This window comes from Microtus oregoni, unplaced genomic scaffold (assembly GCF_018167655.1).
Source record: "Microtus oregoni isolate MIOR12 unplaced genomic scaffold, Mior012 000021F_ref0000039, whole genome shotgun sequence".
NCBI classification, from domain to species: Eukaryota; Metazoa; Chordata; class Mammalia; order Rodentia; family Cricetidae; genus Microtus; species Microtus oregoni.
In genome coordinates this window covers 1,743,192-1,768,532 of record NW_024543080.1, presented here as the reverse complement: position 1 = coordinate 1,768,532, position 25,341 = coordinate 1,743,192, and the positions used below count along the sequence as shown (strand labels likewise).

General features: G+C 40.7%; 1 protein-coding gene across 1 annotated transcript in view; it reads right to left on the bottom strand.

Moving 5' to 3' along the window:
• Positions 1–25,341, bottom strand: part of Prkg2 (protein kinase cGMP-dependent 2) — a 102,939-nt gene that overhangs the window by 66,894 nt on the left and 10,704 nt on the right. The window contains exons 2-3 of the mRNA XM_041671459.1: positions 24,861–25,334; positions 148–314 (exon numbers count right to left, since the gene is read on the bottom strand). Of these exons, the coding sequence (XP_041527393.1) occupies positions 148–314; positions 24,861–25,321 (628 nt within the window). The 5' untranslated portion in view covers positions 25,322–25,334. The remainder of the gene's footprint in view (positions 1–147; positions 315–24,860; positions 25,335–25,341) is intronic.

Below are 25,341 nucleotides of genomic sequence, written 5' to 3'. Positions count from 1 at the left end.
AGAAACAGAGAAGGAATGGTTTTAAAAGAGAGGAGGGAGGGGAAACTGCAGTCAGAATGTAAAATAAATTTTAATTAAATTTTAAAAGGGCCCAAATCAGCAAAAACATTTCATATGAGAACTCCAAAAAAAATGTGTGAAACTCACCTGCCAGCACAAAGATGTGGTTGCCCGGCTCTCCTTGCTTGATGATGTAACTGCCCTGTGGGTAGCTCCGCCCATACATGCATTCCACCATGTCTTTGATCTGCTGGGGGTCCAGTCTCTTCAGAAACTGGTTCTTATTGAGGGCGTCTGTGATGAGCTTTTTCTCACTGTGGGGCAATAACAGAAGTAATGAAAAGCATTAATGATTCATGTCATTCTGGGTTTTGATATTATGATCTACAAGCGTATAAATTTTTTTGCAGAGACATATTTGTTTCTTGATCTCATCAAAAACTGCACCTATAGAATAACCATATATTATGCATCAAACCCTTAAAAATATCTAGGATATTTTACTGGTAGTAATTATGATATCAACTTAATTATCATTTATAATCCTATCTCTCAATGGAAAATTCCCATGCCATGCAGCTGTCACACGGGAGCAGATGTAGGAAACAGGAAGAAGTTGCATTTGTGAGATTACAAAGCAGTGCCCTTCATGGGTGCACGTATGCATCCCTTCTTTGCTGCACACGTGCACATACAGTGCAGGGGTAGTGTTCTTCTATATCTTATTTAATCCTATATCCTGTAAAATGGCTACTATTCCCATGTTTATGAAGAAGCAGAATGAGAGGTAGGAGAAATTTACTCCTCCACAGACTTAAATCCGAGCCTGTGAATCTGCCATCTATGACACTTCCTTCTATCCCACTTCCTCTTCCAAGGTTAAAGGCAGCCCCTCCTTAGGATTGATTGACATGGGGTGGGGTTCAAGTCTGGATTTGCCTGGTTTTTTTTTCTTTTTTCTAGGCATGACTAACCTGGAGAGAAACTTCGTTTCCAGAGATACACCCTGCACTGCTCAGATTCAAGTCTTATTTATTGTCAATCCTAGAATCCTCTGCCTTCTGTCGGAAAAGCAGCAGCTCAAAACAGTTCCTCAACTGCCATGTGTTTCAAATGATTTAATTAGCATACTCCATCGTAGATGATACAAAGTATTGATCTAGAGGAAAAGCTGCTCCATGAGCTGTCAGAGCTTTCACATAGTCCATTTACTGTCAATGGGATTTTAAACCAGTTTTTCTGCATCATTCATTCAAACGCCCGTTAAAGGTAGATTATTATTTTTAATTTTGAAACTAGCAACCATTTTCTATACAAATGATTTTCAAACACAAGCTAAGTCTTCCAAAAATGAGTAACTTCACTCATGACCTCATCCATGGGAAGAAAACAGATGATCTCCTATGTAGGAACCCTCCCTTCTTAGAGTGTCTCCCCCATCCATAGAGACATCCAAACCCAGGGACCATCTTAAGAACTCCCTCCTCTTCCATCTAAACCATCATAGAACCTTGTCAGTTCTATTTTAAATGTAAAAATTGCTTGTTTAATACAAATATCACACAGCTAGAATAAAGTATGCACTAAAGCAGACTCTTGCCCAGATCCAAACTCTGTCCATCTCAGTGAACCTATGGACAGTAACAAGGGCTATGCTGAATAGCCCTGGATCTTCACATATGCACAGGGACATTCTGAAGACCTGGACCTTCATGTATGGTCAGTGAGAGAGTTATTCTGAACACCTAAATTTTTATGTATGTTCAGTGAGAAGGGCCATTCTGAAGCCCTGGTTCTTCAAGTAGGATTTTATGCTTTCAGGAGCGATTATATTTTTATGCATTTATCCACTATGAAAAACCATGTGAGATTTGAAACCAGAGAAACAATTAGCTTTGTAGCCTCTTCCATAGCTCATGTGTCTTTTATGTGCATTCCCTTCTCCCTTGTCACCTAAATGCTTCACTGTGGCCACACATAGTGCATTTACATATACACATGCATACATGATAGGCTGGTCCATGAATGAGGGAGAATGTGCAAGCTAATTTTCTTTGGGGGATTGGGTGACATTGCTTAATATTACACATCAAGCCCTTGCATTTTCTGCAAAGTTTGTGGTTTCATCTTTCTTGAAAGCTGAAGAATATTCTAATAAATATAATTGTTATATATTTAATATAATTTTTATTATCCATTCATCTACTGATGGGCATCTAGCTATTTGGATTCTGTTACAAAAGAACCACTGTTGTTCTTTTAATTTTCAGGTGGCAATAATGTCACCACCATCTAAGAACAAGTTACAGCTCTGGACAAAATTGGCAGCTTTCACTTCTGAGATTTCAGCTTCTTGGGACTTTTCCTTGAGGCGCATCCTGCACTATATTACAAAAATAATCTTGCTAGAAAAAAAAATGACTGAATGTTTCAGTCTGGGCTGAACTCTCCTTTATCCACAAGCATAAAAATCCCCCAGCTGGTATATACTGAGAGCATACTTTAGCTAGGCACCCTTTTCGGCTCGAGTGCTAGATAGGAACAGTGTCCAAAGGCTCAAGCACCAGTGAACTTTCAATGTCCATGTAGCATTCCAGGATTGTTTCCTCAGTGCCCACAAACCCCAGTCTCATAACATACATTTTTTAGGGACACATTAAAGTGCCCCGAGTTTAAGAAAAATTGAAAGTTCACAAAAGTCTAGCAGTAAACAATTATCTTTGAGGCAGTGTTTCAAAAAATCATTTTAAATCATTTATCTGTATATTGACTTCTGTTTACATTCTATAAAACTGCTATGAAATACCATTTGTCTGTGGAGGAAATCAATATTCTAAAGTATACTATTCACTGTTTTTGACAGCATAGGTCATTTCTTGAACAAATCCTTTAATGGAGTAAGATTGTTATTGTCTCCTAGTTCTGTCAGCTTTACCTTAAAAAGAGGAACATGCCAGCCTGGTCTACAAGAGCTAGTTTCAGGACAGGCTCCAAAACCACAGAGAAACCCTGTCTCGAAAAACCAAAAACAAAAACAAAAACAAAAAAAAAGAGGAACATGTTTTCTCCTCCAGTGTGGTTTAGTTTCTCCTCACCTCAAGCTACTCATACCATATTCATCAACCAAAGAAAAAAAAAAGCCTCCAGTGTCCTGAGTAGATGCAGATTTCATACGAAGCTTCCTTTCTACTCGCAGGATGCTTGGATTTGTGCCAAATGCACTGGACAACTTTTTCAAACACTTACACAGGACACATGTAACAGGCATCAAGAATATAAACAGAATGTAAAGGTGGCTCCGTTGGCAAAGGGTTTATGGTGCAAATCAAACAGACCTGAGATCAGATCCCACTAATCGGGTAAAAGCCAGGTGGGGTGGCATGTGTCCTTATCCATAGTGAGAGGGTGGGGGAGACAGGCGAATCTAATTGGTAGCTAATTGGTCAGCCAGCCTAGAAGAATTGATGAGCTCCAGGTTCAAAAGAAACCCTGTATCTGAATAAAGAATAGAAATAGAGAGTGACTAACGAAGACACCTAATACTAGCTTCTGATTTCTACACACACTCATGAATATGAACTTTTCACTTCGATGTACACCAGTTAATTATCAGCACAACTTTCTCTGGTTCCACAAAGCAACAACAGAAGATGATAGGTGACTAATAGACAGGTATACAGATAGACAGACAGATGACAGAAGACAGATCCAGCTGTTGAGACTTCTAGAGGCATGCTAACAGAACAGTGACTCCATAGGAAGGGTCTCTTGGTGCAGAAAAGCGTTCCACCTCATGGAAGACAGGAGGTGGAGGACATAGCCTTCCTACCACTCTGTTTGATCTCATTGAATGCTCAGAAGAAAGACAATCAGGGGACACCGACTAAAACATCTTACACATTGAACAAAACCAAGCTTTCCTTCTTTACGCTGTTTATCTCAGGTAGTTTTGTAATAGACATGAAAACTCAATGTACTATTAGAACTTCTATTGTTGTGATAAAAAATTATCAAAATCGAGTAGGAAGGAAAGGGCTTATTTTATCTTATAGCTTGTAGTCCATCATTTAGGGAAGTCAGGGCAGGAAGCTGGAGGCAGGAGCTGAAGCACTGACTGTGGAAGACTGCCGGTGACAGGCTCTTTCGTCATGGCTTGCTCAGCCTACTTTCTCATACATCCCAGGACTACCTACCTGGGGATGGCACTGTTCACAGTGAACTAGGCCCTCCAGTACCAATCACTAATTGAGAAAATACACCACAAGCTCGTCCACAAACAAGCTGGTGAGAGCATTTTCTCCATTGAGATTCCCTCTTCCCAATCTACCGTGCGTCTAGATGACATAAAAGTAGCCAGCTACAACTAGCCAAACTTCAACTACAACAATCATATTGCCATTAGTCACCTACAACAATCATATTTGATACTGCCATTAAGTCAATTCAAAGATACCAAGCCATAGAAAAGATGCACTATAAACTCCAGACCAAATACAATTAAAATTATGCGTATGGTATCAGATAGATGGTTCAGTAGATAAAGGTGCTAAGTTTAATTCCAGCAACCAAGGTGGAAACAGAGAACTGAGCCCTGAAGTTGTCTTATGACCTTCACATTAATGCTGCATCCACATTCACATACGTCCTATTAATATACACATTACACACACACATGCACATATCACACACACATGCACACATCACACACACGTCACACACATACACACATCATACACATACTCACACATACAAACATGACACACACATCACACACATGCACACATCACACATACACAAATCACACACACCACACACATATCACACACACACATCATACACAAATCACACACACATATACACACAATACTTTTTAATAAAAATCTTTTAAAAATTATATCTAATCCCACCATAGTTAAATTGCTGAAAACAAAATACAAATAAAAGAGTTATTAAAGCAGCAAGAAAAGAAACACATAACCTTCAAATGACCAACAAGAGGACTAATTCACTCTTGGGCAGAAATAATGGAAACCAGAGCACAATAGGAAATCTCCAAAGTGCTCCACAGAGCCCATTTCAATATCTCTGCTCTGAAAACTGACTTCAAAAATGAAAGCAAAATGAACACAATTTCAAAGTGTTTTTCCATTGGTAACAGATTCCTAATAGTGGATAACTCCAGACCGAAGGGATGAGAACCAGCAGAGGTAACAGGGAAGACAGAGCCACAGAGGAAGTGAGTGTGTGGGTGGCTAAAGGAAGATGGCCTTTATAAAAGAGTGATAGCTTCTGGGGCATAAAACACATAATAAATACATGAAACAGCCAAGACATGGAGATGGAAAGTAAATGGAGTCAACATAATAGAAGGTTCAGAAATTGATAAAAGTCTAACGTGAAACACTCATAAGTCAATGAGGCATGCTATAATTTAGAGCGTTTCCTACAAGATTAATCAGAGAATGTTTAAATAAAATACTAAAATAATGTAATAAAATATATGTTTAACTAATGCAAGACAATGACCAGATGAGATAGCAGGTTTGTCAAACTGATAGCCAAACAAAACAACCAGGCATGCTATGCATAAAACAGATGCTTCAAAGGAATGGGGTAGGAAATGGGAAGATGGGTGATACAACTGACCAGCTGAAGGGAACTGGGGCTGTTTCCTGATGAGAGCACCAGGGATCAGTTAACATGCTAAACGGGCATGCACCTAGGAAGACGCTATCAAAGTCTATAGAATGAGCACAAAATTCAAAGCAGAAGTTGACAAATTCTAGATTCAACTGATATTTTAACAGTCTTCGTTTAGTAAGCTCAAAAAACACACTATTCTGAGTGTACACCAAACTTCATGAAAACTGGTCACACATTAAACCAAGGGGAAAAAAACACAGAGCTTTGAAAAATGGATACCTCAGTCAAAGAAAATGTTAAATCTAAAAACAATCAGGTACAAAACATCCAGGAAATCTGGAACACTATGGAAAGCCCAAATCTAAGTATAATAGGAATAGATGAAGGAGAAGAAAACCAGAAAATATTTTCAACAAAATAACAGAAGAAAACTTCCTTAACCTAAAGAAGAAGATGCCTATCAAGGTACAAGAAGTACATAGAGCACCAAATAGACCAGATCAGAAAAGAAATCCCCTGTACATAACAATCAAAACATTCACCATAGAGAACAAAAAAAAAAGAAATTGGAAAAGATATCAGAAGATGGAAGGATCTCCCATCCTCATGGATCATTAGGATTCATACAGTAAACATGGCCATCCTACCAAAAGCAATCTGCAAATTCAGTGCAATCCCCATCAAAATCCCAACACACACAACACAGATCTTAAAAGGACAATTTTCAGCTTCATGTGGAGACACAAAAACTCCACAATAGCTAAAATAATCCTGAATAATAAAGAAGCTGCTGAAGATGTCCTCACCCCTGACCTCAAACTATACTACAGAGCTATAGTAATAAAAACAGCATGGTATTGGCACAAAAACAGACACATTGATCAATGGAATCTAACTGAAGACCCAGACAAAAATCCACACACCTACAGACATATCTGTTTTCACACACACACACACACACACACACACACACACACACACACACACACAGGAAAAGACAGCATCTCCAAAAATTAGTACTGGTCAATCTGGATGGTTGCATGTGGAAGAATTCAAATAGATCCATAGCTATTACCTTGCACAAAACTCTACACCAAATGGATCAAAACCTCAGCATAAGGCCAGATACACTGAACATGATAGAAGAGAAAGGGGGGACAGTCTTTAATCCTTGGCACAGGAAAAGACTTTCTGAACAGAACACTGTTAGCATAGGCACTAAGGTAACTATTAATGTTCTGTGGCTTGGGCAGACTGTGGTACCACTGGCAATGGGACCAGAATTTATCCCTAGAGCATGGACTGACTTTTTGAAGTCTATTCCCTATGGGGGGGGGGAAAGATACCTTGCTCAGCCTCAATACAGGGGGATGGGGGTTGGTCCTGCTTCAACATGATATGCCAGATGTTTTTGACTCCCCATGGGAAGCTTTACCCTTTTTGAGGAGTAGATGGGAGTTGGGTATGGGGAAAGTGGGGGAGGGAGCAGAAACTGTGGTTGGTGTGAAAAAGGCAAAAAAGTTATTAAAATAATAAAATATAAAAGTGTAAATCAATGAAGTATAAAATATGTACTTGTCAGAAAGCAAATGTCTTAAGAGCCATTTCTTTGAAAAGACTAATAAAAATGAAAAGCATTCACTAAAGATAAGCATGAAGAAAGGAAGAAAAACATCTTGTTTAATGATATTTAAGAACTGTCAACAAAATAAATCTAAAATTAATAAAAAGTTATTTTGTACATCATTCTGTAAACAAATAAGCATGTAGCTGTTGAATGTAAATTATCATTTTCATCACAAGCACGCATACACACACACATACAAACACACCAGAGACAAATGATGTTTAAGAAATGAGTAACAAACACAAAGTTCTAGATCCCTGCGATCCTGCTCTGTCCTCACATACCTGCTTCTAGCCACACCAAGAACCTCACCCACTGTTGTCACCAGCATGTTCCCAGTCCCAGCTCTGTGTACCAACTACTCTTCCATTGTTGTGATTAAGTACCATGACTAAAGCAAATCACGGAAGACTGAATTCAGTTTATGGTTCTATGGGGTTAGAACAAATGTGGCAGCAGGCAGTACAAGCAAGAGACTAAGAGATCGTATCTGTAAATGCAGCCTTGAAGCACAGAGAAAACTAGAGCTGGGTAAGGCTATAAACTCTCAAAGTCCACTCCTAGGGCCTAACTTCCTCCAGGAAGTCTACACCCCATCACCAAAAAGTGCCAATGTGAAATCAAATGTTTAAATCTATCTTAAACATGTTTAACATTCTGGTGTATGAAGCTAAAAGCCTATGAATCACAGTGCTGACCAGCATGTCAACATAGTCATCCTCAAGGGTTTAATAATGGCACTTATATACGGGGGTAGCAAACAGCTGTCTACTTAGACTTAAGGCCATATCAATGGGAGGTAATGTATGACTGGTACTGTAAACCTAGCCAACTAAACAAGGCAGAGAGGCCATATACACTAGATGGGAACTCACTGCTACCATTTACCTAAAGAAAAATTATTTCTCACTGCATGCTTAATATTTACTCTTCTGCCACAGATAAGTGTAGATTTTACCCTCTTGTCAAAGAAGCTCCAAATTTAGTACATCTGTAATGCAACCTCTACACCTAAAGCTTAGAAAGGTGGTGAAAAAAATTATTGGAAAGTTGGCAGAAGCCAGAAGAGCAGAATGTGCTGCTAGGTAGAGCCTTTTAGACATGAAAGGGAAGTTGTACCCATGAAGTGATAATGATATAGCTGCCTAAACAAAGCCTCCACAATGATGACACCATTTGACACACCCCAGCCCTAGATGAGAAGTTATAGGCAATAAACAGATGCTGAGAAAGAGAAAGACTACCCAATACCAAGAGGTCAGCCCTAAATCCACGTGGATGAATCACATGAAGTGGACTCTCTCTCTCTCTCTCTCTCTCTCTCTCTCTCTCTCTCTCTTTCTCTCCCTCCCTCCCTCCCTCTCCCTCTCTCTCTCTCTCTCTCTCTCTCTCTCTCTCTCTCTCACACACACACACACACACACACACACATGAGAGAATTGAAGGATGTGGAAGAAGAGGAGCAGAAAAAGAAGAATGGGTCAAAACAGTGTAATTACACTATCATGGGTGAGATTCTCAGAAAGATAAAAATATGTTAAAAGGAAATTACTAATAACTTGATAGACAGCTTCATATCCCTAAAAATCCATCATTTCACATCATTTTATTATTTTTATTTTAAAACATAATCAGATTATGTAGCCCAGATTGGCTTTGAACTCTAGACACTCCTGACTTTGTCTGTGAAGAGCTAAGATTACATGTTAATGTACCGTTATGTCCCTCTTGAAATTACAATACTCTTAATATGAAAAGTATACAGAAAATGTATATAATATAGACCATTTATACATTTATTCTAAATTGAATATTCATAAATCAAATTATTAAAAATAAACAAGATTTAAATCACAGGAAGATCAGCAATTAAAAAACGGACCCTCATGAAACTGAGAGGCTTCAGCATAGCATAGCATACCATCAATAGGCCAAAGTGTCAGACTATAGAATGGCAAAATACTTTTAGCAGCGACACATCCAGCAGAGGGCTAATATCCAAAATATATAAAGAACTCAAAAACTGGTTTATCAAGGAAACAAACAACCCAATTAAAATATGGGATACATATAGAAAAAGAGACTCCTCAAAATAGGAAACTCAAATGGCTGAGATACACTTAAAGAAACAGTCAACATTCTTAGTCACCAGGTAAAAGCAAATCGAAATGACTCTGAGATTTCATCTTACACCTATAATAATGACTAAGAGCAATAACAAAAGTGACAGCTCATGATAGCAAGGATGTGGAGCAAGGGGAAAATCTTCCATCGCTGGTGGAAATAGAAACTTGTACAGCTACTAGATGGGAAACGATCTACCTTAGGATAAAATTGAAAACATCCAAATTTCCAGTATAAAGAAGGTCAGTTATTTAGGATCATGCAATAAACACCACCACACAGCAATGATAATCCTTAAGTCATCACTACGTGTAACACAAAAGGGTTTTGCTATATAAAGAAAAGGGGAGAGCCTGTAGAGTTGTGATCTATAGCTCCAATAAAGTAAGTTATTAAAACACGTAAAACTCAACTTATGGGAACAGTAGTACAGTGAGTAACTTTGAAGTGGATAATGGATAAAAACTGGGAGATGCACTAGGAGCTTCTGAGGCAATGTTCTATTCTCATGCAATGATCAATGGTTACATGGATATAGTCACTTTATTATTTGTGTGCTTTGATGAGAAACCAGTCTGTGTACACTGTGATAATGCACACACATGTGCAGCCAGGGACCAACTTTGAAAGGCTTCCTTCACCGTTCTCCACATTACTTTTTTTTGAGGCAAAGTCTCTCACTAAACCTAGAGTCTTCCAGTTGGCTAAACGGGCTGGCAGGGAAAATCCTTGGGGTCCTCCTGTCTCTGCCTCTCAGTTTTGGGACTACAGGTGCACATTAGCACAGATGGCTTATTATGTGGGTACCAGAGATGTGAAATCAGGTAGCTGTGCTTGCCTGGAAAGCACTTAAACCATTGAACTATCTCCCCAGAACCATCACTGCTCCCAATGTATGTTAAAATGTTTGTGGCTCAGGAAATGGACAATGCTAGCCTCAAATATCAGCTCTCTCATTACCAGCTCCACAACCCTGGGCCCGTTACTCAGTCTTCTGAATTGTGGGTTTCTTCACTGTGGTTGGGGCATGGCACCCACACTTGCTCCATGGGAATACTCTGCACCTCATCACCAATAAAATGACAGCAAATCCACAACACACAGCAACATCAGCAGTTGGCAACACAAGGAATTATAGCATGCTCTTCTGGAGAGTCATGGAAAACCAAGGTTCTAGAAAAAATGCATTTTTGAGACAACTCTACTCCATTCCAAGTTCCTCTAGTGGGCAGTATCTTAAATTCATCCCCAGCTGAGGCAACATCACAACCTTTCCTTATCCTTTTACAATATGGACTACTAAGCTAAACCAGCATGTATATTATAAAGGTATTTTGACTTCACAATTTGGGTCTAAGAATATAGTGCTTTGGAAAAGAGGTTCTTCTTTTCTTTTCAAAAGATGAGAACCTCTGGATTGCTTCTACAGCAATATGGTTTCATGGGCCAAAGTCTCCTGAAAGGCTGCCATAAACACCCTTGAAAAATTACTTTGCTCAACTGCTGACTGGCATGAACCTAGCACACAGGATACACTATGAAAGACCTGATTAACAGTGCCCCCATACAGCAGAAAGCAGTTTGGAGAGAAAAAAAAACTGTGCCGATATTCCCAAAAATGGCTTATAAATGTTCTTTTACATTTAAAGGGGGATATGATATAGAGATTAATATTTTGCATTGATATGGATCTTGCTTTATTGATATAAATTTAAGGTCAGTCTTGTTATATGTATATTTCTGCTCTTGACTGAGGTGTTTTGATTGTGTATTCATTTAAAATGTAATATATAATTAAGAAATATAGGTTAATAGATAATCATCTATAATAGTCAATTTTGTAGTCATGTTAGTTAGATTTTTCTAGATGTATAGAGATATATTTCAGTCAGTTAAGTATTCTTCAACTCTTTCAGAGACCTTCAGAATACGGCATTTAAATGTTTTAAAAATTTAGGACTTTTCATGACAGTGAGACACATCTGCTCCTAGCAACACCAAGCTACTTCGAGAGGAAGACAGGCATCAAAGAGGCTCCTTAGCCATTTGGGCAAGAAACTGCTCTTGCCTGGGCTGTTGCATAAACTGGACATGAAAAACCTGCATAGAGATGACTGCTAAACTTGCCTAAAAATGAGATGATCCTTTGGGGGTTCCTGCTTCATAAAAGATTCTGTGAGACATTCTGCAGGACACAGAAGAAAGTGACTGATCTGTCTTTGAAATTCCCAGATTCATGGAAAAGTCTGCTGGATACTATGGGCCTACAGACTGAAGATGAATGCCCTAACTGTACAGAAGAACTTTGGGTAAATGTCCAGGCAGCGAAATGTCTTTGTCAATTCTAGAGTTTTGGAAATTGTTTATAATGCACTTCCTATTTACTTAGGTAATATTATATCATTCTGAAGTCTTTCATGGAGTTGAAGAATAGATAGATAGCTTTAGTTATAGTTTTCCTTAGTTATGATAAAAGATAAAGTAAATATAAGTATTATAACTGTAATTCTTATTTGATACTTGTTTTGTTAAATGCAATTTTACTATGTTAAAGTTAAAGCCTTCCTTTTTGTTTAAACAGAAAAGGGGAAATGGTGTACGAGTTTCTTCTGTTCATGTGTTGCTTTCACTGGTTAATGAATAAAGAAGCTGCTTTGGGCCTGATAGGGCAGAACTAAGGTAGGCGGAGAAGATAGAACTGAATGCTGGGAAGAAGGGCAGAGTAAGAGACGCTATGGATCTTCTGTCTGAGACAGACACTGGTTAGAATCTTGCCAGTAAGCCACAGTCACATGGTGATACACAGATTAGTAGAAATGTGTTAAATTAAGACATAAGAATTAGCTAATAAGAAACTAGAGCTCATTGGCCAAGCAGTGTTTTAATGAATACAGTTTCTGTATGGTTATTTTGGATGTAAGCTAGCTGGGCAGCCAGGACAAACAAAGACCCCCTCCCCTCCTTGCAACAACACAGCAACATCAGCAGTTGGCAACACAAGGAATTATAGCATGCTTTTCTGGAGAGTCATGAAAAACCAAGGTTCTAGAAAAAAAAACACATTTCTGAGACAACTCTACTCCATTTTAAGTTCCTCTAGTGGGCGGGATCTCAAATTCATCCCAGCTGAGGCAACATCACAACCTTTCCTAATCCTTTTACAGCACCAACCTGCATAATCAACATTCTTCTGAGCAATAAATCCCCATCTTCTAAGCTGGCTCAGGAAATTCCCTTTGTCAAAGTTCACCGACATTTCTCACTGCCCAGTTCTCAGCCCAGCTTCTGAGTCCTGGATGGTAGTGACACCTGGTCTCATCTTTGGTCATACTTCCTCATCACATGTCATCTATGCCCTTCTTTACATGAGGTTTGGCCATCTCTTACTACCAAGGTTTTCTTACAAGCATCAGTTCCGTGACCACATCATATGCAGCACTGGGTTTTATTTCACAGCTTAATTATGTAACTGAGTAAGAGGCATACATAGTACACTCTTGCTGTGAACACATGACCTTGAACTGGGCTATCAGAGTCTGACTCCAAGGTCTCCCATTTATTAGCTGTGGAACTTTGAGCAGGTCAACTAGCCCCTTAGATTTTTTCTAAGCTGTAAAACAACAATAAACGCAGTCCACAGGTCGTGGGATTTCTATGGGAATTAAACAAGTTAGGAGCATAATGCACTTAGAACAGTAACCGGGACATAAAATATACTGCTCAAGAGTTAGCTATTACCATGATGATTCAGCTGCTTGCCACCAACTTCAAAACTGAGAACTGGAAAACCCTTTCCTTTTTACATAAGTTCTGTCTATATTCATCCAGGGAAATCACTTCCCAAGGTTGGTAGAACTCTCCTACTGGCTTAACCGCTCTACTTGTCAAGTCTCTTCCCATTTTATGGTATCCAGACCCACTGAACTTCACTGAACTATCTGCTGTTCCCAAGTGTGCCATCCCACATTATATCCCCATATCTACATCTTATTCAATATCCATTTTGAGATTTTTCTCTTAAGACTGAGTGTGGTGGTACACACCTTTTATTCCAGCGCTCTGGAAGCAGAAGCAGAAGATTGCTGAGCTCAAGGCCAGCCTGTTCTATATGGTGAGTTCCAGACAGGTGAATTCCACACAGTGAGAACTTGCTTCACAATTTTATATATATGTATATATATATATATATATTCCTTCTTTCCTTAGAGCTATCCCTTACAAGTATTCACCACTCGTGGAAGAAATAATTTCCCTAAAGAGAGCCCGAATAGTCAGACCAAATCTATGCTTTCCTCCCCCAGCTACTACTTAACCTCTCAAGCTATACCGGGCACATATTAGGAATTTAATGAAATCAAAAAAGCTGGGAAACATTCAAACTCCTTCTGATTGTTTAAATATTATGGAGGGAGGAGCAAGAGTGGGTGCAAATGATACCAGTCACCTAATAAAACAGATAGAACAGAGTATGTTTCTCTTCGTTTCCTATCCCCACACCCTAAATGTTGATAGATAAAATAACAGAACGATACCTAATAAATGTATGTATTTATAAACTGATGAGCCATCCTGCATAGAGAAGCCATCATTCCGTGGAAATCAGAAAACAGGCATGACTTTGTCCTGCCCATTCTCATACCTGCTGTCCATGTAATCAAGCATGCCTCTAATTTAATCACATTGCTGTTTCTTCCTGCTTACAACAAACACTTCTCTGTCTCTTTCTCGGGTTTCTGCAGAAGGTTCTTTTTCCATGGGTATTAAAGAACAGAGATTAATAATGAAATGTTGAAAACAACTGAAATGTACAAGGGGCTTAGCCTGACAGCACGGCAATCAGATATGAAGGATAAACAGTTCTAAGTGTCTAATTAGCTCCGATCTTAGATCTTTCAGCTGATTATTTTGGAAGTCATCTGTATGGGGAGAGGAGTAGACCTCCTTATAAGACAGGGGTTCTCAGTGCTAATGGTGAGCAATGTTTATAAATCTCTAGGATGAGCCTGAGATCTCATCTCAAACCAATTTAAGCAGCCTCTCCCAGGGCTGGACCCAGATGCCTTTAAAAATAATGCCCCAGGCAACTACTACAGTGACATGGCTCAGTGGGTTGCACGTATGTGCACACACACACACACACACACACACACACACACACACACACACACATTCACACACATCAAATGAATAAGCAAATGTAAAACTCTTTTTTCTGAAGAGCTCTAGGTACAGACAAGGGATGCCATCATTTCCTCTCTAGTTCTGCAACACTAGAAGGATGTGGACGACACAGAAAGCAGCAACAATCTATCTAACAAATGGGTGTGTTTGTCAAGCAAGCCATCAAGTAACACTGAGTAATTAATAGCTGACTATTAACCAATGTTTACTATAGCACTTTGATATGTCATGTTCTCTTTCGCGGTCTAACAAATGAAACCAAAAATGAGAACAGCTGTATTCCTGACTCAGTCCTCCAAGCCCCCACATCTGGAACTTGAAGCATGGCCTAGCATTTGGAAGTACACTGCTAATCAGTCTAGGACTCTAATACTTAATTTTTTGATTGTGATAAAATGTATGTTATATAAATGTGTGCCATTTAGCTACTTTTGGATGCATAGTTCAGTAGCATTAGGTATATGCCCACTGTCTGCAGGCATCACTCACCTGCCCCCAGCTCTGTGCCTGTTACACAGTCCATATCCATGGCCATCTGCCCTGGTCATCTCCACTCTGCTTTATACCTCTGTGTAGTTGACTGCTTTAGATATCTCACCTATGTGGAACTACATGACACTTTTTTTTTTGAGGCTATCATGATGTCTTTAAAAATCATTTATATTATAGCATGAAATATAACATCTTGCTAAGGTTGTATCATGCCCCCCAGGTCTGCATTCTGCACACCACATCCTGTTTCTGTATTCATTATCTGGAAAACACTGGGTGGTTCCTATCATTTGGGTCTGGTGATGAATGTTGTCATGGACACAGAAGTATGACTCTGAATTTTTTGCATGTGTGCCTTTTAGACCTGCATGGCCATTTTTGATCAGAGAGACTCTGGAATAAAAGACTTTGGGATGGCCTCTACACTGTTATATAACACCTTGCCATACAGATCCAAGGATTTTTTGCTCACCAACAAAACACACAATAGTGGAAGGCTACCCCTATCTAAGTCAACTGTAAAGAGACTCCCCAACTACCACAAAGAAGTGCCCTGTGGTAAGGAGGCCTGTGAGAGGCACACATGGCAGGTCTGAGTGGCTGACATCAGACCTCTGCTGAAACCAGGAAGAAATCTCTGTAAACACAATGCACTTAATACTACAAACAGTTGTATGAACTTGGAGGAAAACCTTTCTCTAGAAGGTTCTAGAAAAGAGCACTGTAGCCTTGTGACCTACCTACACAAACCGAGAACACTCTGAGGTAGCACATACATGTTGTTTACATTGTGAATTTGGCAGCAACTTATTACTTGGTTTTCTCCAAGTTCCTAGTCCCAATATCCCTAGTCCCAAGACATTTCAAACAGTGACCACTTCTAGTCTCTCCTTAGCTCCCCATCCCTTGTCTCATGGTGTGTGTGTGCGGGGGGGGGGGGTGTTAGGAGCTCTAGGGACTCTTTTCCTTCCCACCCCCAGAGCTCGGTTATAACTTCTGAAAAGATTGTCAAACTGTTGCTAGAAAACGCAGCCCCAGGCTGAGCTGGTGTGACAAAACATCATTCTGAGAGGCCCACATGGACATAGGGATCCCTGACCACTCATACTCGGACATAAATTATATCTAAAACATCCTCCAGCTATGGTTGGTTTTAGATTTAAAGAAGAAAAAAAGGACACCTGTCAATTAGGATTTACAACTGAAAAATACTTCAAAGACAGACCATTTTCAAATGAGAGATGTGTAGTCCTAGGATAAGAAAGGTACCCTTTGCAAAGAAGGGACTCCCCTAAAGTCTAGGCACCCGAGAGGTTGACCTTGTCTCTGCTCTTCTCGCCTCGAAACTATACTGCTGTTTAACTCTTAGAAGGCGGGCAGGGAGTGGTGTTAGTTCACAAAGACTGCAGTGTTAGCAAAACCTGGGCCAAGGCAATGCTACTTTCTGGACTAACAAGCAGAGAAAGAAAGATACTGTTTCCTCAACTGCTCTATTTCTACTACTGTCTTCTTTGGGGACACAGCAAGGAAAGTGCACAGTGTCTAGAAGACAGCAATTGTGACTGAAAGAGGAAGCATATCTGAAAGGCACTCCCTCTATCAGAAGACTTCAAAAAGGCCTCCAAGACAGGGGTTCAAAGCCAGCTTACCCAATTCCAAACTCATATGACCAAGAAAGTCTATAGTAGCTGCAAATTGAGGATACAGAAAGCAAAATAAAACACATGTCAAAGTTGCTGGGCTTAAGTTGTAGCTAGCTTAACAGCTAGGTGAAGTGACACATACTTTAGATTCTGGAAGGTGCTATGCAGGCTACTGAGAGAATATAAAGTCAACGGTCTTACCCACTGTGAACCTGTGTACTGCAATAGTGACCCATATGTCAGAATATGCCCACGGGTGCAATAGGGGCATGGATGTTGTAGGGGTACACAGCTGCTTTCTGGTTGGATTTAAGGTCCACTCCACGGGAGGAAACACATGCCTCATACTGCAAATCTAGCCAAGAAATCATGGTTGGGGAGCTCACAAGCCCCAGTGGGGACTGTGCTAGTATTATTTTACTAAACGTACATAGTATCAGACTGCCCTATAAATGTGTGTCTCTCTACCCACAGAGCAGGGCAAGCTTCAGACCTGATCAGATTAATTTCTTCAGGCAATTATAGTGGCAAAGGCAGAGGCTTACAACTGTTCAAGCCTCTGGACTGCTCATTCACAGTTGGAACCACTGTAATACACCATGTCCCCATGGCTCAGGGGCCATATCAAAAGAGAGAAAGATTCTAAGAGCCAGGAGTTAAAGAAAAATACAGCAAAACATTGTCTTCTGGACATAATGGAACCACTGTGCTCTTGAACTAGCCAACGATACGGTTGCACAAGACCAGGGCAGCCAATATTTTTGCATGGAGTGGGATGGGATTCAAGAACCCCACTCCTAACTGAGGCATTACGGACAGCTGATGGCCTTTGGAGGAGAGAGGAGTTACGTTTCATAAGGGATGTGGCTCCTGGTAAGTTTACCACACTTCAGTATATGGTCCTATACACACGAGTGTATGGACAGTGCAAACTGGAGTCTATGTGTTATTAAAAGGTAGAAAATAGGGGACCCAATTTTTGAGAGATGTGGATATAGTGGTGGATCAGGAGAGGGATGTAGAGGTTGAATTGGGGGGGGGATGTGGAGATAGATCTGGGAGGGAGGGGTGGATCTGGGAGGAAGAGGTGGATCTTGGAGGGAGGATATGGGAGACATTGGAAAGAATATGATTAAAATATATTACATAAAATTCTCAAAGAATAAAAATCTATTTTAAAAGAAACTGCAGATGACGACCAGGAACTAGGCAGTTTACTAAGCCTCACGTACTAGCACCCCGTGGGGTTACAATGACAACAGTGGCTTAACTCTATTTAAAAGATGGAGCATCATTGATTTGGCATTCAGTAAATAAGCATTGATTTGAATTTGTTACTGTGCAGGGTCATCCACTGCTTGCTGTAACCTGAAGCTATTGGTTAGAATCAACACAGTTTCTGTGCAGTATAAAAATATCACAGAGTTTCCTCCTAACAATGTAGTCTGGGGAAGGGGGCGTATCCTCAACTCTTATGGTGAACACTTAACTTCAGAATATTCAAAACAGTCAGACTTCAAGTACTGGGTATTTTCTGAGACTTCGTTAAATGTTTTCCTGAAACCTAGCTGCTGACAGCCGGAAGTCAGGGTCACAGCAAGAAGGAATAAATGGTAGAAATGAATAAGTAGAGCATTTGCGAGTTTGGGGGGGGGGGGCTGATTGTACCAGCTCAGAGCCTGTATTCCTAGAGAAAAAAGGCAGAGCCCGAAAGTGAGAGGAGCCAAATGGCAGCAATAGGGAGGCCATTGATTCATTTAACTGCTTCGAGATGATAAGACAGCTGCACTTAATTCTAGACCCTCTTAAAACGCCCCTTATTTAACCTCCCCTCTTCCATAAAGCTTAAGGGTACCTCTCACCCACCCCAGCCCCCTGGAATTCCCCAAGCCTGCTTACATGACCTTAAGGGAAGCCATTCATACTGTAGGCTGCATCTGGTTGAGATATGCACTAGGCACCAGGTAGACTCAAAGTGCAAACTTGCTTCCACAGTCCATCAACACTACAAGCTTGAGTCGAGTGATAAATTACCCTGAGCTTTAATTTCACCTTTGGTACAAGGGAGAAATCTGATTAGGCAAGTCCAAAGCATCTAAGAGCTAATGTATGGAAATGGCCGGCAGTTAATAGTTAAATGATAACTTTGTTTGCTCATCCCATCTCTCAGCAGCTAGCTTGGATCTGGGTATCTATGCGAGCATTATTGTTATAAATCATAACCTTTGTTTCCAAACACCGTGACAACTTCCTGCGCACATGGCACTTGGCAAGCATCACCCATGGCTTCTAGCAATCTGATCAAACAGTTGGAATTCTGTTTTCCCAGGCCTTCACTGGACTCAGCGCTTCAGCGTTTGCTTGGATAAATTGTGAGGCTGAACTAGCAGCAGTATTCTAAGCATATGCACCAAATTTTTAACTACGAAACTTAATAAGCAAAAGTCTAGAATTTGTTCTGAACATTTCTAATTGTCTGTTAAAAGCTCTCAGGTAGCAATGTATAAGTCACCAGCTCAGCCCCTGTGCCCCATCCCCATGCAACTCCCTGGTACTGCCTACTCATTTCAGAGAAGCCCTTTCTGAAGGTATCATTCTTCATGGAGAATCAACAAAAGCAGAGAGGGGTTTATTTACTTACTTGATAGTGTTTTATTTGTTTTGGTAATTATAGCATTTGAATTATCTAGATATAATTATTTAACAGGTAACTTACTACAAGGTTTTTCAACCAAAGTAAGACAAATCTTATTCTAATTCTAATTTTGGGAAAATAACATGTAGCAGAGGTTAGACCTCTGCATCTGTGTCTTTGAATTCCAGTTCAGAAACGAAGGAATTTGCATCCTTAAATAAGTGATGTCATGCCTCAGGTCCCAGTTTTCTCATACGGAAGGTGGGATATGATGATCTACTGTAATTTATGTAGCATTTAGGCTGGTGACTAGCCCGCAGTTGCTAGTGTGTGTGTGTGTGTGTGTGTGTGTGTGTGTGTGTGTGTGTTGTAGTATGAGGCTGCTTGTTTACTTCCCGATCACCCGGACTCCCAAAATAATTACACAGACTCTGTATTCATTCATTAAATCACTGTTTGGCTTATTAGCTCTAGCTTCTTATAGGCTAGCTCTTACGTCTTAATTTAACCTATTTCCACTATTTTATATTTTACCATGAGGCTTGTGGTCTACCAGCAAGATTCCAGCTGTCAGCTCACATCTTTCCCCTCTTGCAGTTCCATGGCATCCCAATGACTCCACTTTCCTTTTCCCAGCATTCAGTTTAGTTTTCCCTACCTAACTCTACTCTTTTGCCCTATCACAGGCCAAGACAGTTTCTTTATTAACCAACAGTATTCACAGCATACAGAGGGGAATCCCACATTGTGTGTGTGTATATGTGTGTGTGTATGTGTGTGTATATGTGTGTATATGTGTGTGTATGTGTGTGTGTGTATATGTGTGTGTGTATGTGTGTGTGTGTAATATGTAAAGAGGGGCAGCGATGATCTGCAGAGTTGTTGGATTACATATCTCCATGTTTGTGAAGCACCAGACTGGTGACCAACACACATTTACTAACACATTATTTCTTTCCAAAGGTACTTCTCCGTTGAGGAAGGGAGACACGCTTCTCCAGTGCACACTGACTGCTCAGCACTGCTTCAGAAAGGAAGCACAAGTGAAAACAGCGTACTGTTCCTCACTCCTTTCCCACATCTCACTTCAACGTGTGACTCACCAGCCCTTTTCCACGTCACCTATTCAGCGCCTGCAGTAGGAGTGACTAATAAAACTGTCCTTGCTATAACCGGAGTCAACATCTGAGGTCGAGGGCAAGGCTTTGTTGTCGCTTTCCTTTCCACAGACGAACAATTGTTCCAAATGATAGTCTAAGCGCTCTTAGTGAAAGGCGCTCAGACCAGCCCCTTACCAGATGTCTCTGATGAATTTGCCTGTGTTCCACCAGCCATTCAGCATGAGCTTGTAATTCTGCTCTACCAATGCTGGGGTTGGCTAACCAATGTCTACAGAAACAGAAAACTCAGTTTCAGCACCTGATCTTACTCTGGATACTTGATTAACTTGCTACTCATGGAGAGTCTCACATGGACAGAAATACTGAACCCTTACTTGTCTTGGCCTTGAGAAGCACGGGATTTATTCACATAACCATATGTGATCTGCCACACGCAACACAGTTTGGGTCAGATTCATTCTTCACACCTTTACCACATGCCTTAGCTTGGGGCACAGCTCATGTTGACCATCAGCACAGCAGACAGGTCCTACTCAGCTCCACGCAGAAGAAAGAGCCAGCACCACCATTAATAAACCACAAACTCTGTCATCATAAAGCATCTTGGCACTTGAACTGTAGGACTGAGGTCTGTGGGCAGATCTACAATATCAGAAATTGCTAAGTCAAAGCTTAGATTCTCATCTGAGCTCACCTTCTGTGGTCTATTTTGTAATGTCCAGGTGTGCCTTTCTACACTCTTCCCAGAAGAAAGTAGCATGAAAGGATCCCTAAGCTTCCTCTAGCTCTAAGATCTTCTGATATCCACCTATGTCACATTTAAATCAGAGACCAAGACTCCCAATAGAATGGAGAGACTCTCCTGTGAGTTAGAGCATTCTGGTAAACCTGGTCCCTGTGATAGAAGCAGACTGCCTGCCTACTCAGCTGTCTGCTTTTGAAGATCTAAACTGGTCCACAGGCTCAATGCTAAGTGACTACAAAGGGCCTTGTAAGTCCAGGTCCACTTCACAGCGATTCTGCTCTGTGTCCACCTCAACCTGCTAGGATAGTGAACATTTACATTTTCTGTGGCTTTACTTATACTGGCCTCACTTTGTCTATAATGTGTTCCCAAAGAGCCCATAGAGATCTCCATTCTATCACTGGCAATGGAAGTTACAGGAAACACATATTCTAGAATGGTAATAATCAATAGTCTTTAGACGCATGTAGATATATAACCATAATTAACTGAAGTTGAAAATGTATTTCATTACAGGCTCTACCCACTTTTCAAGCATGCACAGCCACATCTGACTACTGGGTGCCACACTGGACAGCACGGGTTACAGAGTCTTTCAGTCATTGCACAAAGTTCTATTAGAACCTAATCCTTAAGAACAAATCCTTGAACTGTAGCAGAGAAAAATGTCTAGATCTCCTCCGCCCCCTGCCATGCCACTACATGCCCCCCCGCCCCCGCTCCAAGCACAGAGGTGCAGTGGTGCACGTTGCCTCTTCAAACTCTAAAAGTGCACTTGGCAGGTCCAGGTCAACAAAGCTGGCATGGGCTAAGGCTATCTTGAGGTCAATGAGGGTCATTCAGCAGTCACGGTGTATCTGTGGAGAGGTCTTCAAAGTCACAGGTGTGGTGCTGTGAGTGTCAGCTCCTCGTGGATTATTGAAACAGAACTTCAAAGTTCTTAATTTGTCATCTCACCAAATTTCATCCTCTGATTTCTCCTAATGGTTCACAGCTCTAAAACTGTTGATTTTAAGAGAGCTGTGAACCACTGCTGGCAAAGGCATTCTTTTACAAGAACATACCACAGTGACATTCGATGGCTTTCTGAACAGGCGTGGAGAGCAAAAGTTATTCAAAGTATATCTGATACATATATATTAGCTATAAATTTAGATCTCAATTCATTCAGGAAACATTACAGAAGCTCCACGAATAAATTATGAGAGCCTCAGAATGAACAGAACAGCCATTTTAACTGAGTGCATTCTGCTTTGAAAGTGGCCAAATCAATGGGTTATGTGTATTAGGTCTTGTTAGTGACCAACACCCCATATTCCTAATGCTCTGACTTCTAGAACATTGTTTCTTATAATTTTTTTTCATGAACTTCACAAGAAATAGTCAAAATTTATTTGGATAGACTCAAAACCAGAAGAGTTTAGAAATGGAAAAATGAATTGTTCATGGTAACTACTTCTAAGACTCTGGAAATCCTTCAAACTGAAGGAGACATGTGTTTGTACACTTAGCAAGGGAAGTTGAAACACAAGTCAGTCAATGAAAGCCCATATTCTGCTTAAGCATTTCACCTATGACCTCAAGGCTCTATGAGAGCAGATGACAATTATTAGGGCATAAATGATCTGCTGCTCTGCTTAGAATGAATCATTAAAGAAAATCAATTCGTCTTTGGATCTCCACAACTATAAAAGAAAATCAATAATTGCCTCTCTTCTTCCTGACCTACACATAGACATGTGACCGTCTGGCTTGCTGCGGGGGTGAGAGGACTTACAGCTACCCTTACTCAGAGAATCGCTACCTTTCCAGTGACCCCGTGACTGAAGAAAAATGATGGGGGCTTTGCTGAGAAATTCAAAGGGTACAGGTATCAGTACCCTTTGCCGTGTAACAACCGAGCTAACCAAACAGCTCAAAGGAATACGTTTTTCTCCTATTATTCAGCTCTAGGAGAGCAGTGTTTTACTCAAGGTGAGTGCAAGTCTTCAGATGAAGCAACTAAGCAAATCCTTGGTTTCAATAGGAGAGAGGGTAGCTTATGTGGATAGAAGGACAGAGATGGATTAGAGGTAAGCTTTCTCATACACTGTCCCATATATAAAACCAGATTCAATTTGAGAACATTTGGGGATGACAGTAAACCATCTATTACACATGTTAACATAGATACGTGTGTGTAATGATATAATGCATGGTGTATAGGTATACATCCTTATATCAAAATATATAGTCTATCAAAAAGAATAGTGGTTAATGTTCAAGTTCTGAAAAATATGCATGTTTATAATTTATAAATCCATACTACTAAAATAATTATTACTAGTTGGTTTAGATAGTAAAACTTTGGGCCTCACAAAACCTTACTAATATCTACTATTAACTAGATTCACTTCACCTACAGAATCGTATGATTAATAACTCAGCATGACTGGTTTTCCTCTCAAGTATTTATTGATCATTCACTGCTTCAAATGCTGTCAACAAGGTGAAGAATTAAACCCCCCTTCATAATTTCGTTGTCAAGATTAATCAGCTATTTGTTTAACTTGGATGCTTTGTCTTGATTTATGTTACTTGTGCCTGTGAGTAAATTAAAATTTGATTTAATTTCATAGATCATGCACAGAGATACAGGCTCAGCCAAGACATTACCAAGGCAAAGCTCTCATGTCAATTAAAAGCACTTACTCATTGGAAGACAATGCAGAGAGGAGACCATAACTCACCTTTCTAATCAATCTCTCCTAATCAGGAAATCAAACTTTAGACAGAAGTCTACCCATATATACACACACTGGCATACAGTTAAGAAGAAAACAGTGGGAACATTTTCTTTCAAAAGTTCAAAGTTTTGTCCCCAACGTGAATACATGGTGAGAACACAGAAATCCTAAATGCCCAATTTGATCAATGCACATTGGATACATGTATTGAAATACCAAACTGCACATATGTGCAGTTATTACATGTTGATTTGAAACATTTAAATGGCAATCAATCAAATTTTAAAAATTAATTCTAACTTTTAATTCATTCCCTTTGCCTGAAATGCTCCTTTCACCTGATTTCTGCTCAGCGTTTGTCCTTTGTGTCTGAACTAAAGGTCATGTCATCCACCAGCCAGGCCTTCATGATAACTGCACATCTTTCACCTACGCCCCACTCCCTGGACACTGCCTACCGCACGGCTTCTAGCCACTGTGCATTTGTTCCAATTAATAACCACGCAGTCCTCGTTTGTCTCTCTCTCTCTGAGTGCTATCTCTCCACACAAAGCGAGATCTGTGCTGCTTATTTTAAACAACCAGCATGAACCGTGCTGTGAACGGATGGAGTCCTCATCCTTTGCGTCTCCATCATGGTCCTTTCTCAGGGAGTGTCAAGAGAACAGGGAGGTGTCTACTAAACTTGGCCCCTCGGCTGCACCTGTCTCTGAAACTATACGCCTCACACCCCCGGTAAAGCACAATTCCAGATTTGAAGAAAAAGCTGCATTATAAGAGGTACAGTCCCCAGACAAACCTCTTCCACTAAGCTCTCCACAGCTGTGGTTCCCGTGCCCTCGGCCATTTGGGAAGCTTTATGGCCACCTCTCTCGTCCTTCCTAGAAGACCCCTTGAAGGAACAAAGCACAGAAACTTCTTACCTGGAGTCCTTCCTGACTCTTGCTTTCTCAAAGGAAAACTCAGGAGGTTTGTTGAGGTCATAGGTTCGGGTGGTGGGCTCCGCAGACACTCCAGCCTTCGCCCCCCTCCTGCTGTGTAGAGAGAGGAGCCCTGAGGTCTTGCGGTGGACCTCCAGAGGCACTTTGTCAGGAGAGGCCTGTGGAGGGCTTCCTCCCTGCACGTGAATGACATCAAGGAGCTTGTTCAGCTGGATACACTTGCTCGTCAGCTCTTCGGTGAGCTCCGCGATGGCCACAGTCTGCTTGGCCAGCTGCTCCCTCAGCTCCTTCAGGTGGTACTCCCGGTCCTGAAGCTCCGCATCCTTCCTCCTCAGCTCCCGCTCCAGCTCCGCCACCTTGCTCCGCAGGGCATCCGTGCCGAGGTTCCCTGACTGGCCTTCTGGATGCTTAGCATGTTTGGGTTTCACCGAACCATTTCCCATGTTGCTCGGGAATCTAAGGG